Genomic DNA, 18870 nt, shown 5'->3' on the forward strand with positions numbered 1-18870 from the left:
TCTCGAGTTTATTCCTTAAAATGTATCTGCGCTACGGTGTTTATAAGCTTTGATACTTCGGAAAAGAATCAACTCAAACCCTACCACAATCTGTAATACGTAGGTATCTCAACTACCTATCTATATTCGACAGAAAACAGACCTATCCGACCCCCAAATCACAGACAATGCAACGCCATCGCTATGCAAATAAAACACCCCATTTTCCATCACCAAGCAACCAGCCAGTAGTGCAGAAAGAGACCTTTAAAACCAGAACTAGAACGAGAGCGGACTCATCTCATGGATCCAGGTTTCAAAATACTCGCAGTTTTCAGGACTCACCGCACCGCCAGGCACACAGAGGTTGAAGACAGGACAATGGCCACAGGGAACCTCGGTCATGCCGTTTCGGACGAGCCGGTCGTCGGCCGCAGTAGGGTCCTCGTCTGGCTTACGCGCTTGACGCGCTTTGACCTGCTCTGGGTTCATTACGGATTTGTAGACTTCGCCATTGTTCAGCGAGACGAGCTTATTGTCGTAGCACAGCATTTCAAGGAGCTGGGTGACGCTCTCTTCACCGAGGCGGACGGGCGTGATTCCACTTTGGTTGACGGCGTTTGTTAATGTGGAGACCGTGGGATAGCCCTGGTAGCCGGCTGGATACGGGAGATACTCCTTTGTGCCTCCTGTCTCCTTCTTGACGGCCACGCTGCCGTCTGCGGTCTTCAGTCTCTTGTTGCGGGACTTGTCGGATGTCGTTATCTCGTGCCAACTCTTCCGCGCAACGGAGAATTCGATGAATCCTGAGACAACGTTGATAAAGTTCTCGTCGAGCACGCCATCTGTAAACCATGCGCCGCCCGTAACATCCTCGCTAGGCGCTAAGCCGGCCAGCATGTACATCTTGCGGCTGGGAAACTTGACATTGTGGACGCTTTTGATATAATTTTTGCCTTCAAGGGACTTGAGACATCGGTCGAGGATGGATTTGTGCAGATTTGTACGATTAACTATGGCCCGTACCCAGATACCTGATCTGCCCATTGAATGAATCACATTATACACCAAAGATTCGTCGGGGTTGAGGTTCTGAAGTCTGGTGAAGGAGGAAAGAGAATTAGCATTCTTTGTCACGAAGAGACAAGTGGAGAAATATGCCTACTTTTCGGCGTCCTCCCGAGGAATAATCTTCCATGCGAGTTTGTCATTTCGGGTTTGAAGCAGTCGGAACAGATTCTGATTGACAAGTGACTGGGTGCATTGGAGCAGGAGTGTGAGGTCATTTTTCGGAATGATATCCAGACCTAGCAGGTCTTGCTGAGAGAGGTTATGGTCGGCAGGGAACTTGCTGAGGCATGCATCGTAAAGGCTGGAGGCGAGCTCAGTCACAGAGCCGCCAGACGGCCCCGCGGAGGCCATGTTTCGAGAAACCGAGCGTCAGTCACCGCAAAGGCTGGCGGAATAGCATGTTCAGAGATACATCCGAGGGCAGAAAGTGCAGGTCGATATCCAGGTACTGCGACAACTACTCCGCGTCCAAAACCAGCGAGCGAGAGAGGTTTGAAATGCGGCAGCAATGAAGGGCCGAAGATGTTTTTTGGCGGATGGAATTCTTTCTGGACTAGCGCCAACGTCGGAGTCACATCGGGTTTAGCGCGGCCTCAAGCTCCCCCATTTCAATGTCGGCCTTGCAGCCTGAGCGCCTGAGGCGATGACGCCTGGGCTCGGAAATTTCCAGAAGCTCTGAGATCCCTCAATATTAGCTGCGTCGGCGCCTGTCGACTCTGACCAATCTTCCTCTCCACACAGCTCACTTCAGCTATCTGTCCACCATTTGCTAGGCATTCCACATCATGGCTGACGCTCTCAAAGCCGAGGGCAACAAAGCCTTCTCTGCTAAGGACTACGCAACCGCCGTGTATGTATACTCTACCCCGCTTTGCTAAAGAGCTTTGAGGTCGAGGACAACAGCTGATTCTAAGCAGAGAGAAGTTCACCCAGGCAATCGAACTCGATTCGAACAACCATGTCCTCTATTCCAACCGCTCCGCCGTCTATGCTGCTCAGGCAGACTACGAAAAAGCCTTGACCGATGCCGAGAAAGCCATTGAGATCAAGCCAGACTGGGCCAAGGGCCACCAGCGTAAGGGAGCAGCTTCCCGTGGCCTCGGAGATCTTCGTACGTCTCAGCTATTCTTGTGCTTCATACATATATGGAAGATTGTTGACATGGTCTAGTGTCCGCCCACGATGCGTACGAAGAAGCCGTCAGACTCGAGCCTGGCAACGAACAAGCCAAGAACGGGTTCAACGCCGTGAAGAGGGCCATCAACGCCGAAGCTCAGGCCGATGGTGCTAGTGGAGACCCCATGGGAGGACTTGGAAACATCTTTGGCGACCCTCAGCTTTTCCAGAAGCTCGCCAGCAACCCCAAGACCTCCGCGCTGCTTGCCGACGGTGAGTTCATGGCCAAGCTCAAGAAGCTCCAGCAGAACCCGAACAACATCGGAGAGGAGATGAGAGACCCTCGATTCTTGCAGGTTATGAGCGTTTTATTGGGGATCGACATGAACTTCGGGCAACCCCCTGAGGGAGCTGGTCCCTCCGGTGCTACAGAGGCCTCTGAGGATGTGCCAATGCCTGACGCCCGCCAGTCTGCACCGAAGAAGGAGCCGGAGCCAGAGCCAGAGCCAGAGGATGAGGAAGCGCTTGCCAAGAAGAAGGCACAGGAGGCTGGTGATGCCGAGAAAAAGATTGGCAACGATTTCTACAAAAAGAAGCAGTTTGATGAAGCCATTGAGCACTACACCAAGGCGTGGGAACTGAACAAGGACGTGACGTACCTTAACAACATTGGTGCAGCCAAGTTTGAGAAGGGTGATCTTCAGGGTGCCATTGACACATGCCGAGACGCCATCGAAGAAGGCCGTGAGCACCGGGCGGACTTTAAGCTCATTGCCAAGTAAGATCCATCAGTATGCAGGATGGTAGTTTTTGTATGCTAACGATCGACAGGGCTTTCACGAGAATTGGCACTGCTTACGAGAAGCAAGGAGACCTTGACAAGGCCATCGAGAACTACAACAAGTCACTTACTGAACACCGAACACCCGACGCTCTTACCAAGCTCCGCAATGCCGAGAAGGCTAGAGACAAGGCTAATAAGGAGGCATACATTGACCCTGAGGAGGCTGAGAAGTCCCGTGAGCTAGGTCAAAAGAAGTTCCAGGAGGCCGACTGGCCCGGTGCAGTTGACGCCTTTACCGAAATGACAAAACGCGCTCCCGATGACCCCCGTGGCTTCAGCAACCGTGCCGCCGCCCTTATCAAGCTCATGGCCTTCCCCGGAGCCGTCCAGGACTGCGATGAGGCCATCGCGCGCGACCCCAAGTTCTTCCGCGCATACATCCGCAAGTCACAGGCCCTTGTCGCCATGAAGGAGTACAGCCGGGCTATCGATGCATGCAGCGATGCATCGCAGCACGATGACGGAAGTCACGCGCGTGAAATCGAGCAGCAACAGCAGAAGGTTCTTGATGCGCAATTCAGCGCTCGCGCTGGGGAAAGTGAGCAAGAGACCATGGAGCGCATCCAGCGAGACCCCGAGGTATGACCTGTCTTTGATATTAAATATTGCAATTTTTGAGACTAAAACTAATTTCCCAGATCATGTCTATCCTTCAAGACCCAGTCATGCAAAGCATCCTGCAACAGGCCAAGGGTGACCCCGCTGCCTTGCAAGAGCACATGAAGAACTCGCAGGTCCGGCTCCAAATCCAGAAGCTGATGGCTGCTGGTGTCATCCGTCTTGGACGGTAAATGCTATAATCCATTACACGCACATTCGAAATGACAATGCATATGATGTTCTATACTTAACGAATGCCAGCTTAATATGACGTTATTTTCATGGATATACCTCAAACTAGCAAAATTAAAAATATCTGATGCTCAGTAGTTAATGAACAATAGCTCCCGCTTACGTAATATATCCGTAGTCCTTGCCTGTTCGTAAACGTGAGTGGATCTGGCGCACTATTCCCAAAGCAGAAACGACAAAGGCGCAATGATCAATCCACCATATACTTGCAACACTCCAGCATCCATCATGGACAGGCAATTTCCCCTCGCTCGACACAATGGCGGGCAAAGAAATAGAGAACTCGCTTGACGGATATTTAACCTCACCCCAACATCTGGATCCAGGAGCAGAATCGATGTATTTGGATTTTGATTCGATATTTTCTTCACCTACACCTGGATACGGTCCATCTCAAGCGACGCCAGCACTTGAGTCATTGAATCGTCCCAAGTCGCATTTCACACGCGATACGGTGAGAATATTGGAGCAATGGTTGGAAAGCCGCTCGGACAACCCATATCCGACAAAGGAAGAAAAGGCTTGCCTGGCCCAAAGGACTGGTCTCGCCGTCGCCCAAGTGTCGACTTGGTTTGCGAATGCGCGACGACGGCGCAAGCATGGCACGTCAAGCAAGAGATCCTCGACTTCCAAATCCATTGAGTCGTGTAGTGTTTCCCAGCTGACAACCGCCGAGCAATGGTCTGCCATGAGCCCGCTTGACCGCTGGGAAAACTCGCCTCCGGAAATCGAGCCTGCGCCTTTGGAAGCCATCATGAACGCCGTAGCGGGTAGTGACAACAATAAACTGGCCGAGGAAGAATTTGGGCTTGCATCTTCTACGGGAAGTGAACAGAGACACTCAACTTCGGCTGGTAATGACGCCCAGTCGGTAGTGTCCTCGAACCAGTCCTGGTCCGCTTTATCTAGCAGCTCGAACTCATCTGCCCACAGCTTCAGCTCCAATGTTTCTGGGGGATCGTTTGGTTGCTTTTATCTCGACGAAACAACCCGGCGTCGGCGCCGGCGCCGACAGAAGACGTCCAAACCGGTGAAAATACAAAAAAGACCTTTCCAGTGCACATTCTGTACTGACAAATTCCGTACGAAGCATGACTGGACGCGACACGAGAAAACGCTGCATCTATCGTTAGAGAGCTTCACCTGTGCTCCGTTTGGTCCCGTTTACAAGAACACGATAGATACGGCTAACCACTGTGTCTTCTGTGACGAACCCAATCCAACAGAAGCCCATACGGAAGGGCACAGGTTCACCGGATGTCAGAAAAGACCATCGAGTTTCCGAAAGTTTTACCGCAAGGATCACCTTATTCAACATCTCCGTTTAATACACGGTGTCACGCAGGTGTTGCCGGTTATAGATACATGGAAGTCGCAAGTGCAGCATATTAACTCAAGATGCGGCTTTTGTAGCAAGACATTTACATTGTGGTCTGAGCGAAATAACCACATAGCGCAGCATTTTCGCGAGGGAGCATCAATGAAGGATTGGCAAGGTTGTCGTGGCCTTGATCCCCCGGTGGCTCTGGGGGTGGAAAATGCTATGCCGCCTTATTTGATCGGCAGTGAGTCTACGGGAATGAATCCATTTAGTGCATCGCGATTAACGGACGATGCTGGCGATATGGGCTACAGAGAAGCATCTGCAAGGCCCAAGCCGACTCCTTTTGAGCACCTTACTGCTCACTTGACTGAATACGTGCAAAGGATGACCAACGTTGGCGAGGTCATTACCGATGAGATGCTGCAAAAGGAAGCGCGCTGTGCTGTATACTGTGACGATGATCCGTGGAATCAAACGCCAGCAGACAATGTCGAGTGGTTGAAGCTATTCAAGGAAGGGGTTGGTATGGGGCAGACTGAAACTTGTACAGATTTGAATGGTGATAACCCAAGCTTTTGTATCCCATGGTCGGCAGATCAATGGGCGCCGTTTAGATCCATCCCTGGGATGGACCTCCTGGACATGGACAGCACATGCATTCCCTGGTCATGGCAGAGCCCCGAATGCCTTGTTGAGTTTCGGCGGAATATGCAGCCAATTCCACCTGGACAATACGAACAAGAGGATATTTTCACGGGGTTAGATTGCTTGCTATTGGATAATGAGTTATAACTACATGTCCAAATCCATGTCAGAGGACTTAAAGTTGGTCTTTCGGAAAACCGTTTTTCTCCATCCATGAATCATCAGCAAACGTGGTCAGATAATTCCTGAGACTGTCCGGAAAGATAAGAACAATGGTTCTATGGTCCGTGTTGTCTTCTGGATGCGCACGAAGATACTGGACAAGGCCAGCAAAAGCCGCTCCAGACGAGCCACCACAGAGTATTCCCTCTTCCTCCACCAGTCTTCTCGCAAACCAAAACGAACCTTCATCGCTGGTTTTCACCCAGACATCTGGTGCCGCCTGGTCCAGAACCCCAGGCACAAAGTCATACCCAATCCCCTCCACACGATACTCACCCTTCTGCTCATTCAACACCTCCGGACGCGCGAGAACCGACCCAACAGGATCCACGCCAACAATAACCACATCCCGACCATTCCTCTTCTCCTTCCTCCTCAAACCCCTTGCCAACCCAGTGAGAGTCCCTCCAGTCCCAGCTCCAGCAACCAGAATATCAACTTCGCCCTCTGTCTGGGACCATATCTCCTCTGCAGTCCCGAACTCGTGCGCACGCGGGTTCTCGGGATTATTATATTGGTCTAGGATCCACGAGTTGGGCGTCTCCTCCCTGAGACGTCTTGCAACGCCGAAAATAGACTCGTCGGATTCACATGGTACACCGACGGGCGTGCGGATAACCGTTGCACCTAGTGCCTTCAGCACCTGCTCTTTCTCAAGCGACATCTTCTCTGATAGGACGATGGTGCATTTGTATCCCCTGGCTGCGGCTATAAGGGCGATTGCTATGCCGCTACAGTATACAGGAATTAGCTAGTTCCAGTTCCACACATAGGAATGAGACGCGTTGTTTATAATACTAAAACGTAATAGAGAGGGATAATAACATACGTATTCCCACTGGTTGCTTCAATCAGCGTATCTCCCGGCTTGATCAGTCCTTCACGTTCAGCCTGTTCGACCATGCGCTTTGCGATGCGGTCCTTGACTGAGCCGCCGGCATTGAAGAACTCGAGCTTCGCGTATATCTTTGCGTGGATTCCGAGAGAGCGAGGGAGGCGTTGGAGGTGGACGAGCGGCGTGTTTCCGATGTACTCTGTAATTGAAGCGCTGGGATGGTTGAGATGGGACATTGCGCTGGTTGTTCAGTCTGGCGGGCTAGGAAATAAATGTGGACTATTGTCTGCTTGTTCTGTTCTTAAGGACGCAACGAATTGACAAGGGCGTACTCCAACTGCGCCTTATAGTTGCCTAATCGGGATATCCTGTGATTTACTTAGTAGTTACCTAACAGTCGGTCCCGGTATGTCGATATAATTAACTTGCTCTATCTGGTATCGGCGCTATATTTTATGTGATTCTGTTTAACAGGGAACAAATGCTGGCCGGGATAGATGATCAGTGTTGTTGCCAGCTCCACAAACAGTCTCATGAAGTGGCAACATCGACCACATCCCAAGGTTTTAACCCAGTTAAAAGCGATTTATCTGCACGTTTAGCTTACTAGAACCATGATCGATCAGAGCTCAGGATGGGAACACGAAAGGCGAAGACCCACCCGCAATGAGCCGCCTGATTGGACGCCCTAATGGTTCCTGTTAGGGCTCTCCGGAAGGTTCCAGTTCTCATGGCCGACAAGTCTGATTTCTCATGATAGAATTCTAGAATACCCCAAGTGGTATAAATAGTCCTGGATCAAAATGCATCTGTTGAATAGTCGGCGTAACGGAAATAACAAGCGAGACACAATGACTACCACGGAGGACAGCCAAAATCAACCCGCAGAGGGACAGGCCCGCCTTATTAGGCACTTTCAGAACAAGTACGCTTCTTGCTATTCAATCTATCTGTGTTCAAAATAATTTTCTAATTTGAAGGGATCTTGACAAACATGCAAGCGGATGGTCGGGTCTCTGGGACACGGATAACAGCGACCTCTGGGATAGAGGCAAGCCGTCCCCGGCCTTGGTCGATCTCGTCGAGGGGAGGAAGGATCTGCTTTCTCCTTTGACAAAAGATGGGCGGAGAAAGAAGGCACTTGTTCCGGTAGGTTAGCTTGTTCTCCATTCTGAAGTCAACCCCCATTAACAAGCGGCGTTGGCAGGGCTGCGGAAAGGGCTACGACGTCGTCATGCTCGCCCTCCATGGGTTTGATGCGTACGGTCTGGATGTTTCTGCAACAGGTGTCGGTATTGCGAGGGGATATGCGGAGACGGAGTTTCCTAATCCGCAGGAGTATAATTTTGGATCGATGTCGGAGGTGGAAAGACCTGACAATACACGGGGTGAAGTTACGTTTATCGAGGGGGATTTTTTCCAGACGGACTGGGAAACTGGGATTCGGTTTGACGTAATCTACGATTACACGGTAGGCCTAACTTTTGCTTCTATTAAATTTAATTTGGCCTGTGAACTTACGATATGCAGTTTCTGTGTGCCCTGCACCCTGCCATGCGCCCCCAATGGGCAGCTCGAATGGCGGACCTTCTTTCCCCAGCGGGGATGTTAGTTTGTCTTGAATTCCCCATGTACAAAGACCCAAACCTACCAGGACCACCGTGGGGTTTGAACGGAGTGCATTGGAATCTTCTCGTGGAGGGTGGTAGTGGTGCTGTTTCGGAGAGTGGCGAGAGTAGCCGTAAGGAAGGATACTTCCGGCGGATTCTATATGAAAATCCTGCGCGCTCTTATGAGAATGGAAAGGGAACAGATATGTTAAGTGTGTATGTTAGAGATACTGGAAGTTAATAGTAATGGGTGTCTAATAGCTGCTGTATGTTTTTATATTCATTTATTATTTGAATACCTCCAGTGATATAACGTATCTGGCATAAGATTAGAATCAATCAAATAACCAGCAGTAATTTGCCCAAAATATGGAGCAATCTATATTTCAATTCTTATATTTTCCCTAGGTTTGCAGTGAAATAATTGTTTACATTACGCCCACTGCGCCTTAAGGCTGACAGTCCAGGGCATGATTGACCACGCGTGCGCCCGTTGACTTCCTGTTTAGGCTGATCCAGCACCTCGGCTTGTTTATAAGTAGGCCACATCTTTCCCTCTTGGAATTTCCAGGTTCCAGAGGTCAATTCAAAAACGACCGGGTTTGGAACCCTCGCAGTGCGTTCTGGCTTGCCCCGAGACACCACCACGGGTGCTCTCGCTGAACCAGTACGTCCATGCCACAGCGACTACCGGGATGATCACTAAAAATACAGATATCCCTTTCGACAACATTCTCCCAAGACCGCGTCGCCTGCCCAAGAGAGCCGTACGTATATTCACGCTCCGCCAACCCTAACCGTGCAAGCTTCGAGACATGCATTGCCGAACTCGAAGAGGCAGCGCATGCTCTAGCTTTTTCGTCAGGTATGGCCGCTACAGGAGCCATCGTGCAAGGTCTAGCCCCCAACTCCCACATCATCTGCATGGCCAGCCTATATGGCGGAACGCATAGGTACTTGACGCAAGTGGCCCCGTCGTTCCAGTGCAGCGTGACCTTCGTGAAAGACATCGAGGGCGAACTAGCCACTCTTCTATACAACTGCGGTGAAACTACAAGCCTCGTGTGGATTGAAACGCCGAGTAATCCAACACTATCACTCGTGGATATCAAAGCTGTTGCAGATACTGCGCACAGCAAGGGCGCATTGCTCGTCGTCGATAATACGTTCCTGTCGCCGTATATACAGACCCCGTTAAAACACGACGCTGATATCGTGCTGCATTCCGTGACGAAATACATCAACGGACATAGTGTATGCCATTTACTCACGAGATCCAGTCCTATTCATGACATGAGATAAACTGACCCTATTCCACTAGGATGTCCTCATGGGCGCAATAGCTCTCAACAATCCCGAAATCCACAGCACGCTCGTCTTCCTGCAAAACGCAGCCGGGAGCGTCCCCAGCCCTTTCGACTGCTGGCTCGCCCACCGCGGCGTGAAGACCCACCATCTGCGCGCGCTAGCTGCGCCCCATAATGCGTCCGCCATCGCACAAGTCCTCGAGGATTCTCCGCACGTCCTTTCAGCACACCCGCAGCGCGAGATTGGCTAGGCGGGGGTATGGTCTCGTTCCTTATTCGAGGTGGACCGGAAGCTGCAGCGGGGTTCTGTGAGACGGCGCGGCTGTTTACCCTTGCGGAGAGCTTAGGTGGTGTAGAGAGTTTGTGTGAGGTTCCTGCCGCGATGACGCATAAGAACATGCCGGAGAGGGTGCGGGAGCAGAGCGGCGTCTTTGGGAACCTGGTTCGCTTAGTGTTGGAGTGGAGGATGTGCAAGACTTAAAGGAGGATTTGGTTCGGGCTTTGGAGTGTAGTGCTACTGGGACTGGATAATTTGTTCTGGGATATAGTATGTTTTCTTACATATACAGTATGCCTTCATTAGGGTTAGATGGGCTTGTTCTGATACACGTATATTCCCCACTGCTGCTTCACGGTGTTTACTGTGGTAAGGGCATCGGTACTAGTCACTCCATATTCGCGTAGTACTTCCACACACTCCTCGTGCCCATTCCAGAGTGCGTATTGCATCGCCGTCCACCCAAAGCTCCCAGACTCGTGAGTCCCGGCCCCAAAATCCAGCAAAACCCGGGCGGCATCAGCATAACCATACCGACAGGCCAGACGCAGCGGGGTCCAACCATGAAACGAAAGAGCATCGACCTCCGCACCGGCGTTAAGTAGAGAGTGCATTGCCGCCAAATTCCCGCTGCGCGATGCGGAATGGAGAGCCGTTTCGGAGTTTTCGCCGTGCTGGTTAACGGGTGCGTCCTCTTTTACCAACCGCACAATGATCCCGTGTTTATAGTGATCCTGGTCTGGTGCTTTTGGCGGTATTGCTGCTGCGCGGTGCAGGTGGGTGTGTGTTCCGGCGCGGATTTCGGAGACGAGAAGCTTGTCCAGATAAGGAGTCAGGAAGATGAAAAGATGCCGAGATGTAAGCCGTAATGAGAAAATGTCTGATTTACTGAATAGCTGTGGGTCAAGGGTCGGTCTCTGTTAACTTGATTGCGCTAGAAGAGACAATGCTTCGAGGGGATAACGAACCTGGGCAAGTTGGTGGAGAATATCTTCGTGCAGTTCGTCGAGGGATGCCATTCCTGAAGAGTGGACACTGAGGACAAAAGAAAACATCATCTGGGTGTCCAGATTCGAAAATTGATAATGGGGTAGTATACGCGCCTTAATGATGTCCCTTTTGGGATTGTCCTTATCCTAAAAGGGACACCATTAAGGCGCATACTCACTGCCAAGACACAACGACACAGACACCTTGATTGGCTTACGAAATGAGAGTTAGAGATAGAAACCATCGATTCTGGTAACAGATGATTATTCTTGACAAAGAGTCCTAATTAGAGTCGTTAAAAGCTCATGTTCGCTCGCTCCTTCCACGACAATATCCAAGTCCTAAACTAGGACCATATCTCAAGGCTATCGGCCAGGGTGCTATTGGCGTAGATTCAATGGATTTCCTGAATTCTCTTTCTTGATTAAATCTTGTCTTTGTTATTTATCCCACTACTGTGCGAACACAAATGGAAGGCATGTTATCATTAGAAACCCCTAAATGGCTGGTGACCATTTCACGAATAAGAGAGAGTATAATCGGGTTCTTCAGCGTCTCAGCCACTACTGTCTAGCAGCCACCTCAAGGACATCCTTCAGATCAATCCTTCGGCTTATGCGCCGTCATATTCTCAACCCCAGTCTTAGTCTCCTGATGCTCCTCACTCATGTGGCGCTGCTTAATGAACGGGCTGGCCAACAACCCCACGGCCGCGACAGCCGTGTACAGTATAAACATATTGCGGATACTCACTGAGTATGCATTCAGGACAGCGCGATTCTGAGCTGGGCCCTGGACTGACGCGACCAACTCCACACTTGCTGCAGCCTCATGTCCGGAAAATGACAAGAGATGGGCGTCGTCAAGACCAGCCGATACAAGAGATGGTTGCTGACCAGACATGCTATTCTGGAAGACTACACCACCAAGCACGATGGACAGAGAAGTAGCAATACTGCGCATGAAGCTTAATGTCCCTGTCGCGACCGCCACGTCCGGTTGCGCAACGTTGTTCTGGAGCGCGAGCATGGGCGTGATGAGGAGCATGGAGAAGCCGATACCTCCTATAACCTGAAAGCCGATAATATGCGCCAGGGACGTATCAATTCCAAATGTGATATACAGCCCCGTCCCCAGAGTCAGGAGCATCGTTCCAGCCCAAATAACCTCTCGGTAGCGGCCGGTCTTGTGAACAAGAACGCCTATGGAGATGTCGCAGAGCGATGCAGTGATCATCATGGGTAAGATCAGAATACCACTTTTGCTAGGCGATGCTTGCTTGACGCTTTGGAAGTATAAGGGTAGGTAGTACTCTGTGCCTGTCGTAGCCATGCTATGTGAAACAGCAACTATAACAGCGGCATTGTTGGACCAGTCCTGGAAAACCCTCAAATCCAACAGGGGGTACCTCGCAAGGCGTCTTTCGGCGAAGATAAAGAATCCAACAAGTAAGGTTCCAAACACGACCATGCAAATTACGGTTGGGCTATCCCAGGCAAACGTCACGCCACCGAAGTCGAGGCCAAGGAGAAGTAAAAGAATAATAGTGACAGTCGAGGCGGTTCCAAACCAGTCAATGGCCTTCAAGCCATCGCGCAGAGGCGTATGTGGGCTGTGCAGGTCAAGGAAAAGGAATATGACGACCAGAGCAACGCCACAGACAGGGAGATTTATCCAGAAGCACCAGCGCCAGGTTGCATACTGCGATAGAGCGCCCCCAATAACAGGGCCAGTGGTTCCAGCCAGGACCCAGACAAGCGCAGTCGCACTGACATACAGAGATCGACTCCGCATACTGAAAAGATCTGCAATAATGATAGTGACCAGCGACATGATACCTCCGCCGGCAAGGCCTTGCACCCCTCGTCCGGCAATCAGCATAGGCATAGTAGTGCTGGCACCTGCAATGACACTACCGATGGCGAAGACAATGTTTGCACCGAGGACGGCAGGCTTGCGGCCCCAGATGTCGCTGATGCGCACCCACGTTGGATTTGCGGCACACATTGCGAGTAGATAGGAGGCACCGATCCACGTATAGCCTGCAGCGGAGTTCAGGTCTTTGGTCATTGAAGGAATGGCAGTTGCGACAATGGTCTGGTCGAGCGCCGCGATGAAGAGGACGAGCTATCACGGCTGTTAATTCCCACCAGGGTCTACGGGATATGTGAGAGCAGCTTACACAAAGCATGAGTATGATACTAAAGATGCGCAACTTGGACCTAGCTGGGGGGGAACCGGCCGGGTCTTCAGACACCTCGAGAGGCTCCATGGCGGTGATAGTAGCTGGTCCTGGCTGCACCGGTGATTCTAAACCAGGGGACGTTTTAGGAGGTTGAACAACTGAGATTTCGTCCATTCTGCGATTATGTTTGAAACTGCGGACTGAGGGGAAAGAGGAGTTGTTTTATCTGCAGCGGATCATCCAAAGGGCGTGGAAGGCGCGGCTGAGCCCTAACTCTGCCCGCATTGGGATATAACAGAAGCACTTTACATATTGGCATAGGATAACTGCATGTCTTGATGTAACTCCGGTAATAAATGTCTAGTGCAGCTAGAAAATGGCTAGGGCGTTTGGCGGACTGCCTACACTACCAGGGACATTCAAGGGACAGCTGGTAAGCAGGAACGAGTACTTCTTCTTCCCAGCACAGGCCTTGGACAGGGCCTCGAGATCCCACAGTTCTCCGATGTTGAGTCCGAACATGCCCAGGAAGTACTGGTGCAACACTGATACATAATTAGCATTGCTTAAAGGCAGTGAAGCTGTAGAACTCACCCAGGTCACCCACACCACCCTCGGTCCCATCCTCCTTGACAGGAGGCAGCTGCTCAAACGCAATCGCATCGCCGGCAACAGCCGCAAAATGATGATTCCAGAACCACTTCGCACTCTCAGTGCTTCCCTCCACTCCAACCGTGCGGTGGCTAGCCATTAACTCGCGCTGCTTCTCTGCCGTCGCAGCCTCCGTCAGCCCCTTGGTGAACCCACTGCGAATGATCAAGATATCCCCTTGCCGCAGCTCAACCCCTTCCCACCTTGCAACCTCTTCCAGCTCCTTCACTGTGATCTTGTGTGCGTCAAACGGCGAATAAACACGGCCCTGCGCATCCGCCCAAGCCTTATAATCCAGCAAAACACCACGCCCAACCAGACCCCCTCGCGAGTGCCAATGATCCAGCGTCGGCAGCCCGCAGTCCTTCTCAAATGGCGTATTCGCCTGGGTCAGCGCCTCCTTACTCGTCTTCACCCCGTTGTAACTAAACCCAGTCGGCTGGTGTGCAAAATGCACCAGACTATCCCACTGACTCGAGCACTGCGTGTTAAACGACACTTCATCGTCAAACCCATGCAGTTTAAACGGTGTATCCTGGAACGAAGACACCTTGTGCTGCAGGCCCGCGCGCTGGAACCCGGGCGTATGGATCGCGTTGATCGGCCAGTTCAGCGAGACCGAATAGCCCTCTTGCGCCTCCTTTAGGGCCGCCTGGACTACAGATGGAGTGAGGAGGTTCAGGCACCCGATGTGGTCTTTTTGTCCGTCCTTGTCAAAGACCCCCCATGCGCAGCCTTGGGGCATGCCCTTTACTGCTGGGAGTTCGTCGAAGCTGGGGAGCGAGGTGTACTCGGAGGGTGCCATAGTGTCTGTTGGGTGTATAGGTGAGAAGCTGAGTGGGTTGCAAGAAATGGGAGATCTGGGTATCTAAATATCTTCCCCTCCTCGCTTGCCAACCCCACGAACCTGGAGATGATGAGTGATGGCCCAGAAAATGCCCCATAGTATCCATCGGGCGTATGGATATGGGGGGCGGAATGTGCGCGGAACCGCAGCAGTAGATTGGTATAGATTGACATGCTGGGCCCACGTACCTGTCTTCCCCGCACGCAACGTGTGGGACGTGCTCGCGACAATGGGTTATTCTTGCTATTAACAGCTTCTGCTTCATGCAAAAGGTCGGGCAAGTGGCGTTGACGTGGAGTGTGGTTACAGTCCCCGCATTAACCAATTTTTGGTCCTGGTCCGTACGCAGCAGTTCCCCCCCGCGTGCAGGAAAAAAGACAAGGATGTCGACAAGTTGCATCAATAGCATGGCGCTTGAGATAAAGCTTGCTGTTCCTTCCTGTCTTTCAAGACTGGGTATAACATGTCAATTAACCACAGCGCCACCAATCCCCCGATATTCTTATAGTAGAAGTATCCAAGATCTGCCTGCCGTTCCCAGCTACACTCCAGATGCTGTCTAAGACACATACTTTCCCTACTCCGAAACTATGAAAACTCTCGCCACTCTTCAGTGAGCACAATTACTTCAAAATCCGGCAAGAGACCTGGAGTACATGGCCCACCATCTGTGGTCTCCTCGCACAGTTGCAGTTATAGAATACCGGCGCAATGTTGGAAGGTGTATATGAGGCCCAAGAAGTCTGCAAAACCGCACCCACTGCGAAGCGTATATTCGTTGGCTATGATGCCCAGATATCTGACACCATTAGCAGCTAGAGTCTTGCTGATATTGCTGCGACAATAACGTGGCAGAGATCTAGGGCTCAATCCGGCCAAACCCTCGTCACTTTGATTAACTAAAAGAAATCGCGAATTTCCCCGATGAAGTTGGTTAACGTCCGGACTTCTCAATCCATTCCAGCTTAGTCTAACATAGGACTTGGAATGAATTGAGGTTCACTCACGCGAAGGTACTTTCTAGCATCAGCCGTGGAGTGCCCTACGGAGAGCTACGCATATCCAGGTCAGTAGGTGTCTATCACTTGCATGTAACTCATACCCCGACTATCCGATCGTTTAAAAAGCCTTCAGCAAGGCAGTGCAGGACATAGACAGTCTCACCCTAGCTAAGTTCATGTCTCTGCCAGATAAAACAACCAGGCACGGAAAGCCAGACTAACTACCTACAAGAGCCATTGACCCTTTATGCTATGTCATCATTATGCATCACCCACCGCCTCGACCACTCGGGGTACAACTCCCGATTCTGCAATATTCTGCTGGCAATAAATCTCAGAACGGCCTATCACCTCTCTATTTATCAGACACTATAGCGAAAAAAAGGGTGCCGAATAGGCAGTATGGCCGAGTGGTTAAGGCGGTAGACTGTGCGTTAACCAATCACAACCCGCAAAACATAAAACCTTCTTAGCTAACTGTCTTCACTAGTGAATCCTAAATCAGGAAGTTATCTACTCCCTTCGGGGACCTGCGTTCGAACCGCAGTGCTGTCGTTCCTTTTTTTTTTTTTTTTTTTTTTTTTTCTTTTGCCAACTTTGCATTAAACTTGATAAAGCGTGTTGTGAAAGACATCGTGATCCAGGAAAAGCGTTAAATATTGTCGGGATGCTTGCGTTGTCACTGTTCGGAGTAGGGACGCTACCTGAGAAACGGCTGCCCACGACAGCGTCTCATTAATTTACACACCACTGTCATCCTCAAGCATATCGAGCTTACCGAAAAGAATGAAACAAATAAACAATGGTGGTAGTCGCGGAATTAATCGTATAGATTCAGAGTTTCGAATAAGTATCCATAATCATAACGCGTGCACCAGCAAGTCTTGCCCTCTACTAAACAGATCACCTCCGCGAAGCAGCACAATCCACATAGATAAATCACACAAAATCATACAAAGCCAGAATACATCTATCTCTACCTCCTCGCCCACCGCATAGGATTCGCACTCATAACCACAATTGGTTCATCTGGCTTCCTCTTCGCATACATAGTCCCAAGCAAGACGTAGAACAGCATCGTAAACGCCGCCAGCGCATACTGCACGTGCGCAAGCCTATGCGCACCATGTAGCCTTATCCCGTTGCCAATGTCGATTCTCACCGGGTCGGCTATTAGATTCGCATCGGTGCTGGCATCGGTATTGTCGCCGCCAATGAGCAGCTCCAGCGCGTTCATGGCTTGCAGAGACCCAATGCACATGATGAATGCTGTGGTCATGGCCAGTGCCCCCAATACAGCGGCGGCAACGATGCCGAAATTGTATGCGCGGCTGCGCGCTTTGCCGCCTAGTCCGAATAAGAGGATGGCGCCGCTGAGGCCGAAAAAGGAGAGGTGGATCGGGGGAAGGGGAAAGAAGAAGACGTTTGTTTGGAGGTCTCGAGCTAGTGGAAGGGCTGTATTTAGGACTGGGCCGAGATCACTTGCACTTGGGAGGTTCTCGACAAAGGTTTCGGTAAGATCGTCGAGGTCGGGGGCGCGGAGGTTGTCGACGCAGTGAGTGGAGGAGGAGGTGCTCGCGCTTTCATCTAGGGATGTTGCGGATATGCATCCGCCTGGATATGGGGTTGTAAAGTTAGTTGGCTCCTCTGGGGTAGGTAAGGCTTAGGAAGGCTAACCGAAATATCCAATACCAAATCGGAATTCATAAGATGTGTTATGACGAAGTTCAACAAGATAGAGCTGGTCAATTCCGGGGCTTTTGCTCATGCAACCGACGAGTGTGATCGCTGGCGTCCTATTAGTGGCTGCACTCTGGTCATTCTCTTGGATAGTTGGGAAATAACAAACCACTCATGACCACTACGGCCATCCATACCAAGACCGCGAAGCATGCTACCTTCGGGTTGCACGTCCGGCTTTTCTTGCCACCGCCAGATTTATGGTATCCATGAGACACGCCTTGCGGCACAGCATTGTATGGTTGTGCACCTCGGTTTGGCCGCCCATTACGGCCCTTGCCGCGGCCTCTGCCTCCGAAGAAACCCATAACTGAACGTGTGGGGAAAGTAGTTGAAAGATGATTAGAAGAAATTATAGGCGACTCTAGAGGAATGGAGCTCTGGGGTTTGAAAACGGGATTTATATAGGTTGGGCAGCCTGAACCCTAACACGCATTTGGAAGACCCTATTCCGACCCCATCTTCAGCTGAAACATCAAACTTTGGGTCTCACGGTGATTCTCCGACCTTGCATAGGTATGATCCCAACGTGGCTGGTAAGAACACGACGAAGGTCTCCAGCAGGCACAGCCTTCTCACAATTCGCAGGGGTCACGGCAGCCGATTGGATCATAACGGAAGTCTAAAGCGCACGATCTGAACCGTTAGACCATGCTCTCCAATCATATCTCAATCGTGAAGGTTAGAAAAGGAAACCCAAGACTTGGGCCAAAGAAGGCCAAGTGGACCAAGCACAAGGCTGTAAAAGCCAAGCCATGCCAAAGGCTACTGGCCCCTTCGTTAAGCACGTCTTGAGGAAAACTCGCAAACGCTTCAGGCCAAAAAGGTGAAGACAACACTGAAATAGGTCCTTGGCTGTGGCAAATTTACGAGTAGTTATCAGTCTTGCTTTTGGCGTGGTCTTCGAGGCGGAGCACGACTAGATCTGGTTAAGAGAAAAGGCAATCCTTCGCAAGGCTGCGTACTGTTAGCGCACGGAAAAATCATCGACGCTTGTAACGAAGCAAAATAAATATTGTCGTAAAGCATATATTTATATTCATTTCATAATATACAAAGGAAATAAACCATTCGTTCTCTCGGGGGCGTTTCCAAGACGGACCACGAGGACGCGCGGGGTATATAAGGCAAACAATATCCAACTGGCATGAGACCTGCGGATCATATAGCATAATCAAACGGGGCTTGCCTTTAAAAGATTTTCTAGTCCTGAAGCCAAGGCAATTGGGCAGGAAATAAGAGCGGCATGAGCCATCTCTATTCCTTAAAAATGCTTTGCTGCTTCCAGCCTTTGGGGCCGATAATAGCAAGGTTGTCCAACGTACCCTAGGGTGGTGGGTTTGGATTTTTGAGTTCTCAATGTAATCACATGTG

The 18870-nt window shown here is 50.8% G+C and overlaps 8 protein-coding genes and 1 non-coding gene across 9 annotated transcripts; 3 read left to right on the forward strand and 6 right to left on the reverse strand.

The window, feature by feature from the left end:
• Positions 1-258: 258 nt before the first annotated feature.
• Positions 259-1401, reverse strand: ASPSYDRAFT_61434 (RPC34 RNA polymerase subunit family protein; the record flags this gene model as incomplete). Its single annotated transcript, XM_040849987.1, has 2 exons — positions 259-1078; positions 1145-1401. 2 exons carry the CDS (start codon positions 1399-1401, stop codon positions 259-261), a joined length of 1077 nt encoding a protein of 358 aa, XP_040697895.1.
• Positions 1402-4199: 2798 nt separating this feature from the next.
• ASPSYDRAFT_61436 (homeobox domain-containing protein) lies at positions 4200-5978 on the forward strand (the record flags this gene model as incomplete). Its single annotated transcript, XM_040849988.1, has 2 exons — positions 4200-5637; positions 5671-5978. The coding sequence occupies 2 exons, from the start codon at positions 4200-4202 to the stop codon at positions 5976-5978; spliced, it is 1746 nt and encodes a 581-aa protein (XP_040697896.1).
• Positions 5979-6006: 28 nt separating this feature from the next.
• On the reverse strand, positions 6007-7124 carry ASPSYDRAFT_61437 (uncharacterized protein; the record flags this gene model as incomplete). Its single annotated transcript, XM_040849989.1, has 2 exons — positions 6007-6784; positions 6883-7124. 2 exons carry the CDS (start codon positions 7122-7124, stop codon positions 6007-6009), a joined length of 1020 nt encoding a protein of 339 aa, XP_040697897.1.
• Positions 7125-8517: 1393 nt separating this feature from the next.
• On the forward strand, positions 8518-10336 carry ASPSYDRAFT_61438 (trans-sulfuration enzyme family protein; the record flags this gene model as incomplete). Its single annotated transcript, XM_040849990.1, has 6 exons — positions 8518-8710; positions 9077-9165; positions 9213-9752; positions 9820-9983; positions 10031-10256; positions 10289-10336. 6 exons carry the CDS (start codon positions 8518-8520, stop codon positions 10334-10336), a joined length of 1260 nt encoding a protein of 419 aa, XP_040697898.1.
• Positions 10337-10390: 54 nt separating this feature from the next.
• ASPSYDRAFT_35615 (ankyrin repeat domain-containing protein) lies at positions 10391-11101 on the reverse strand (the record flags this gene model as incomplete). The annotated part of the gene is made up of 2 exons (XM_040845352.1): positions 10391-10978; positions 11051-11101. The coding sequence occupies 2 exons, from the start codon at positions 11099-11101 to the stop codon at positions 10391-10393; spliced, it is 639 nt and encodes a 212-aa protein (XP_040697899.1).
• Positions 11102-11672: 571 nt separating this feature from the next.
• Positions 11673-13344, reverse strand: ASPSYDRAFT_160697 (MDR family MFS transporter; the record flags this gene model as incomplete). The annotated part of the gene is made up of 2 exons (XM_040842930.1): positions 11673-13199; positions 13255-13344. The coding sequence occupies 2 exons, from the start codon at positions 13342-13344 to the stop codon at positions 11673-11675; spliced, it is 1617 nt and encodes a 538-aa protein (XP_040697900.1).
• Positions 13345-13626: 282 nt separating this feature from the next.
• Positions 13627-14713, reverse strand: ASPSYDRAFT_61440 (uncharacterized protein; the record flags this gene model as incomplete). Its single annotated transcript, XM_040849991.1, has 2 exons — positions 13627-13802; positions 13852-14713. 2 exons carry the CDS (start codon positions 14711-14713, stop codon positions 13627-13629), a joined length of 1038 nt encoding a protein of 345 aa, XP_040697901.1.
• Positions 14714-16152: 1439 nt separating this feature from the next.
• ASPSYDRAFT_t126 lies at positions 16153-16311 on the forward strand. Its single transcript has one exon. It is a non-coding gene; the product is annotated as a tRNA-His (tRNA).
• Positions 16312-16319: 8 nt separating this feature from the next.
• Positions 16320-17783, reverse strand: ASPSYDRAFT_50096 (uncharacterized protein). Its single transcript, XM_040848002.1, has 3 exons — positions 17606-17783; positions 17434-17544; positions 16320-17370 (listed from the first exon to the last, which is right to left on the reverse strand). The coding sequence occupies exons 1-3, from the start codon at positions 17625-17627 to the stop codon at positions 16733-16735; spliced, it is 771 nt and encodes a 256-aa protein (XP_040697902.1). The 5' UTR covers positions 17628-17783; the 3' UTR covers positions 16320-16732.
• Between the last annotated feature and the right edge of the window lie 1087 nt (positions 17784-18870).

This window comes from Aspergillus sydowii (genome assembly GCF_001890705.1).
Source record: "Aspergillus sydowii CBS 593.65 unplaced genomic scaffold ASPSYscaffold_14, whole genome shotgun sequence".
Classification (NCBI taxonomy): domain Eukaryota; kingdom Fungi; phylum Ascomycota; class Eurotiomycetes; order Eurotiales; family Aspergillaceae; genus Aspergillus; species Aspergillus sydowii.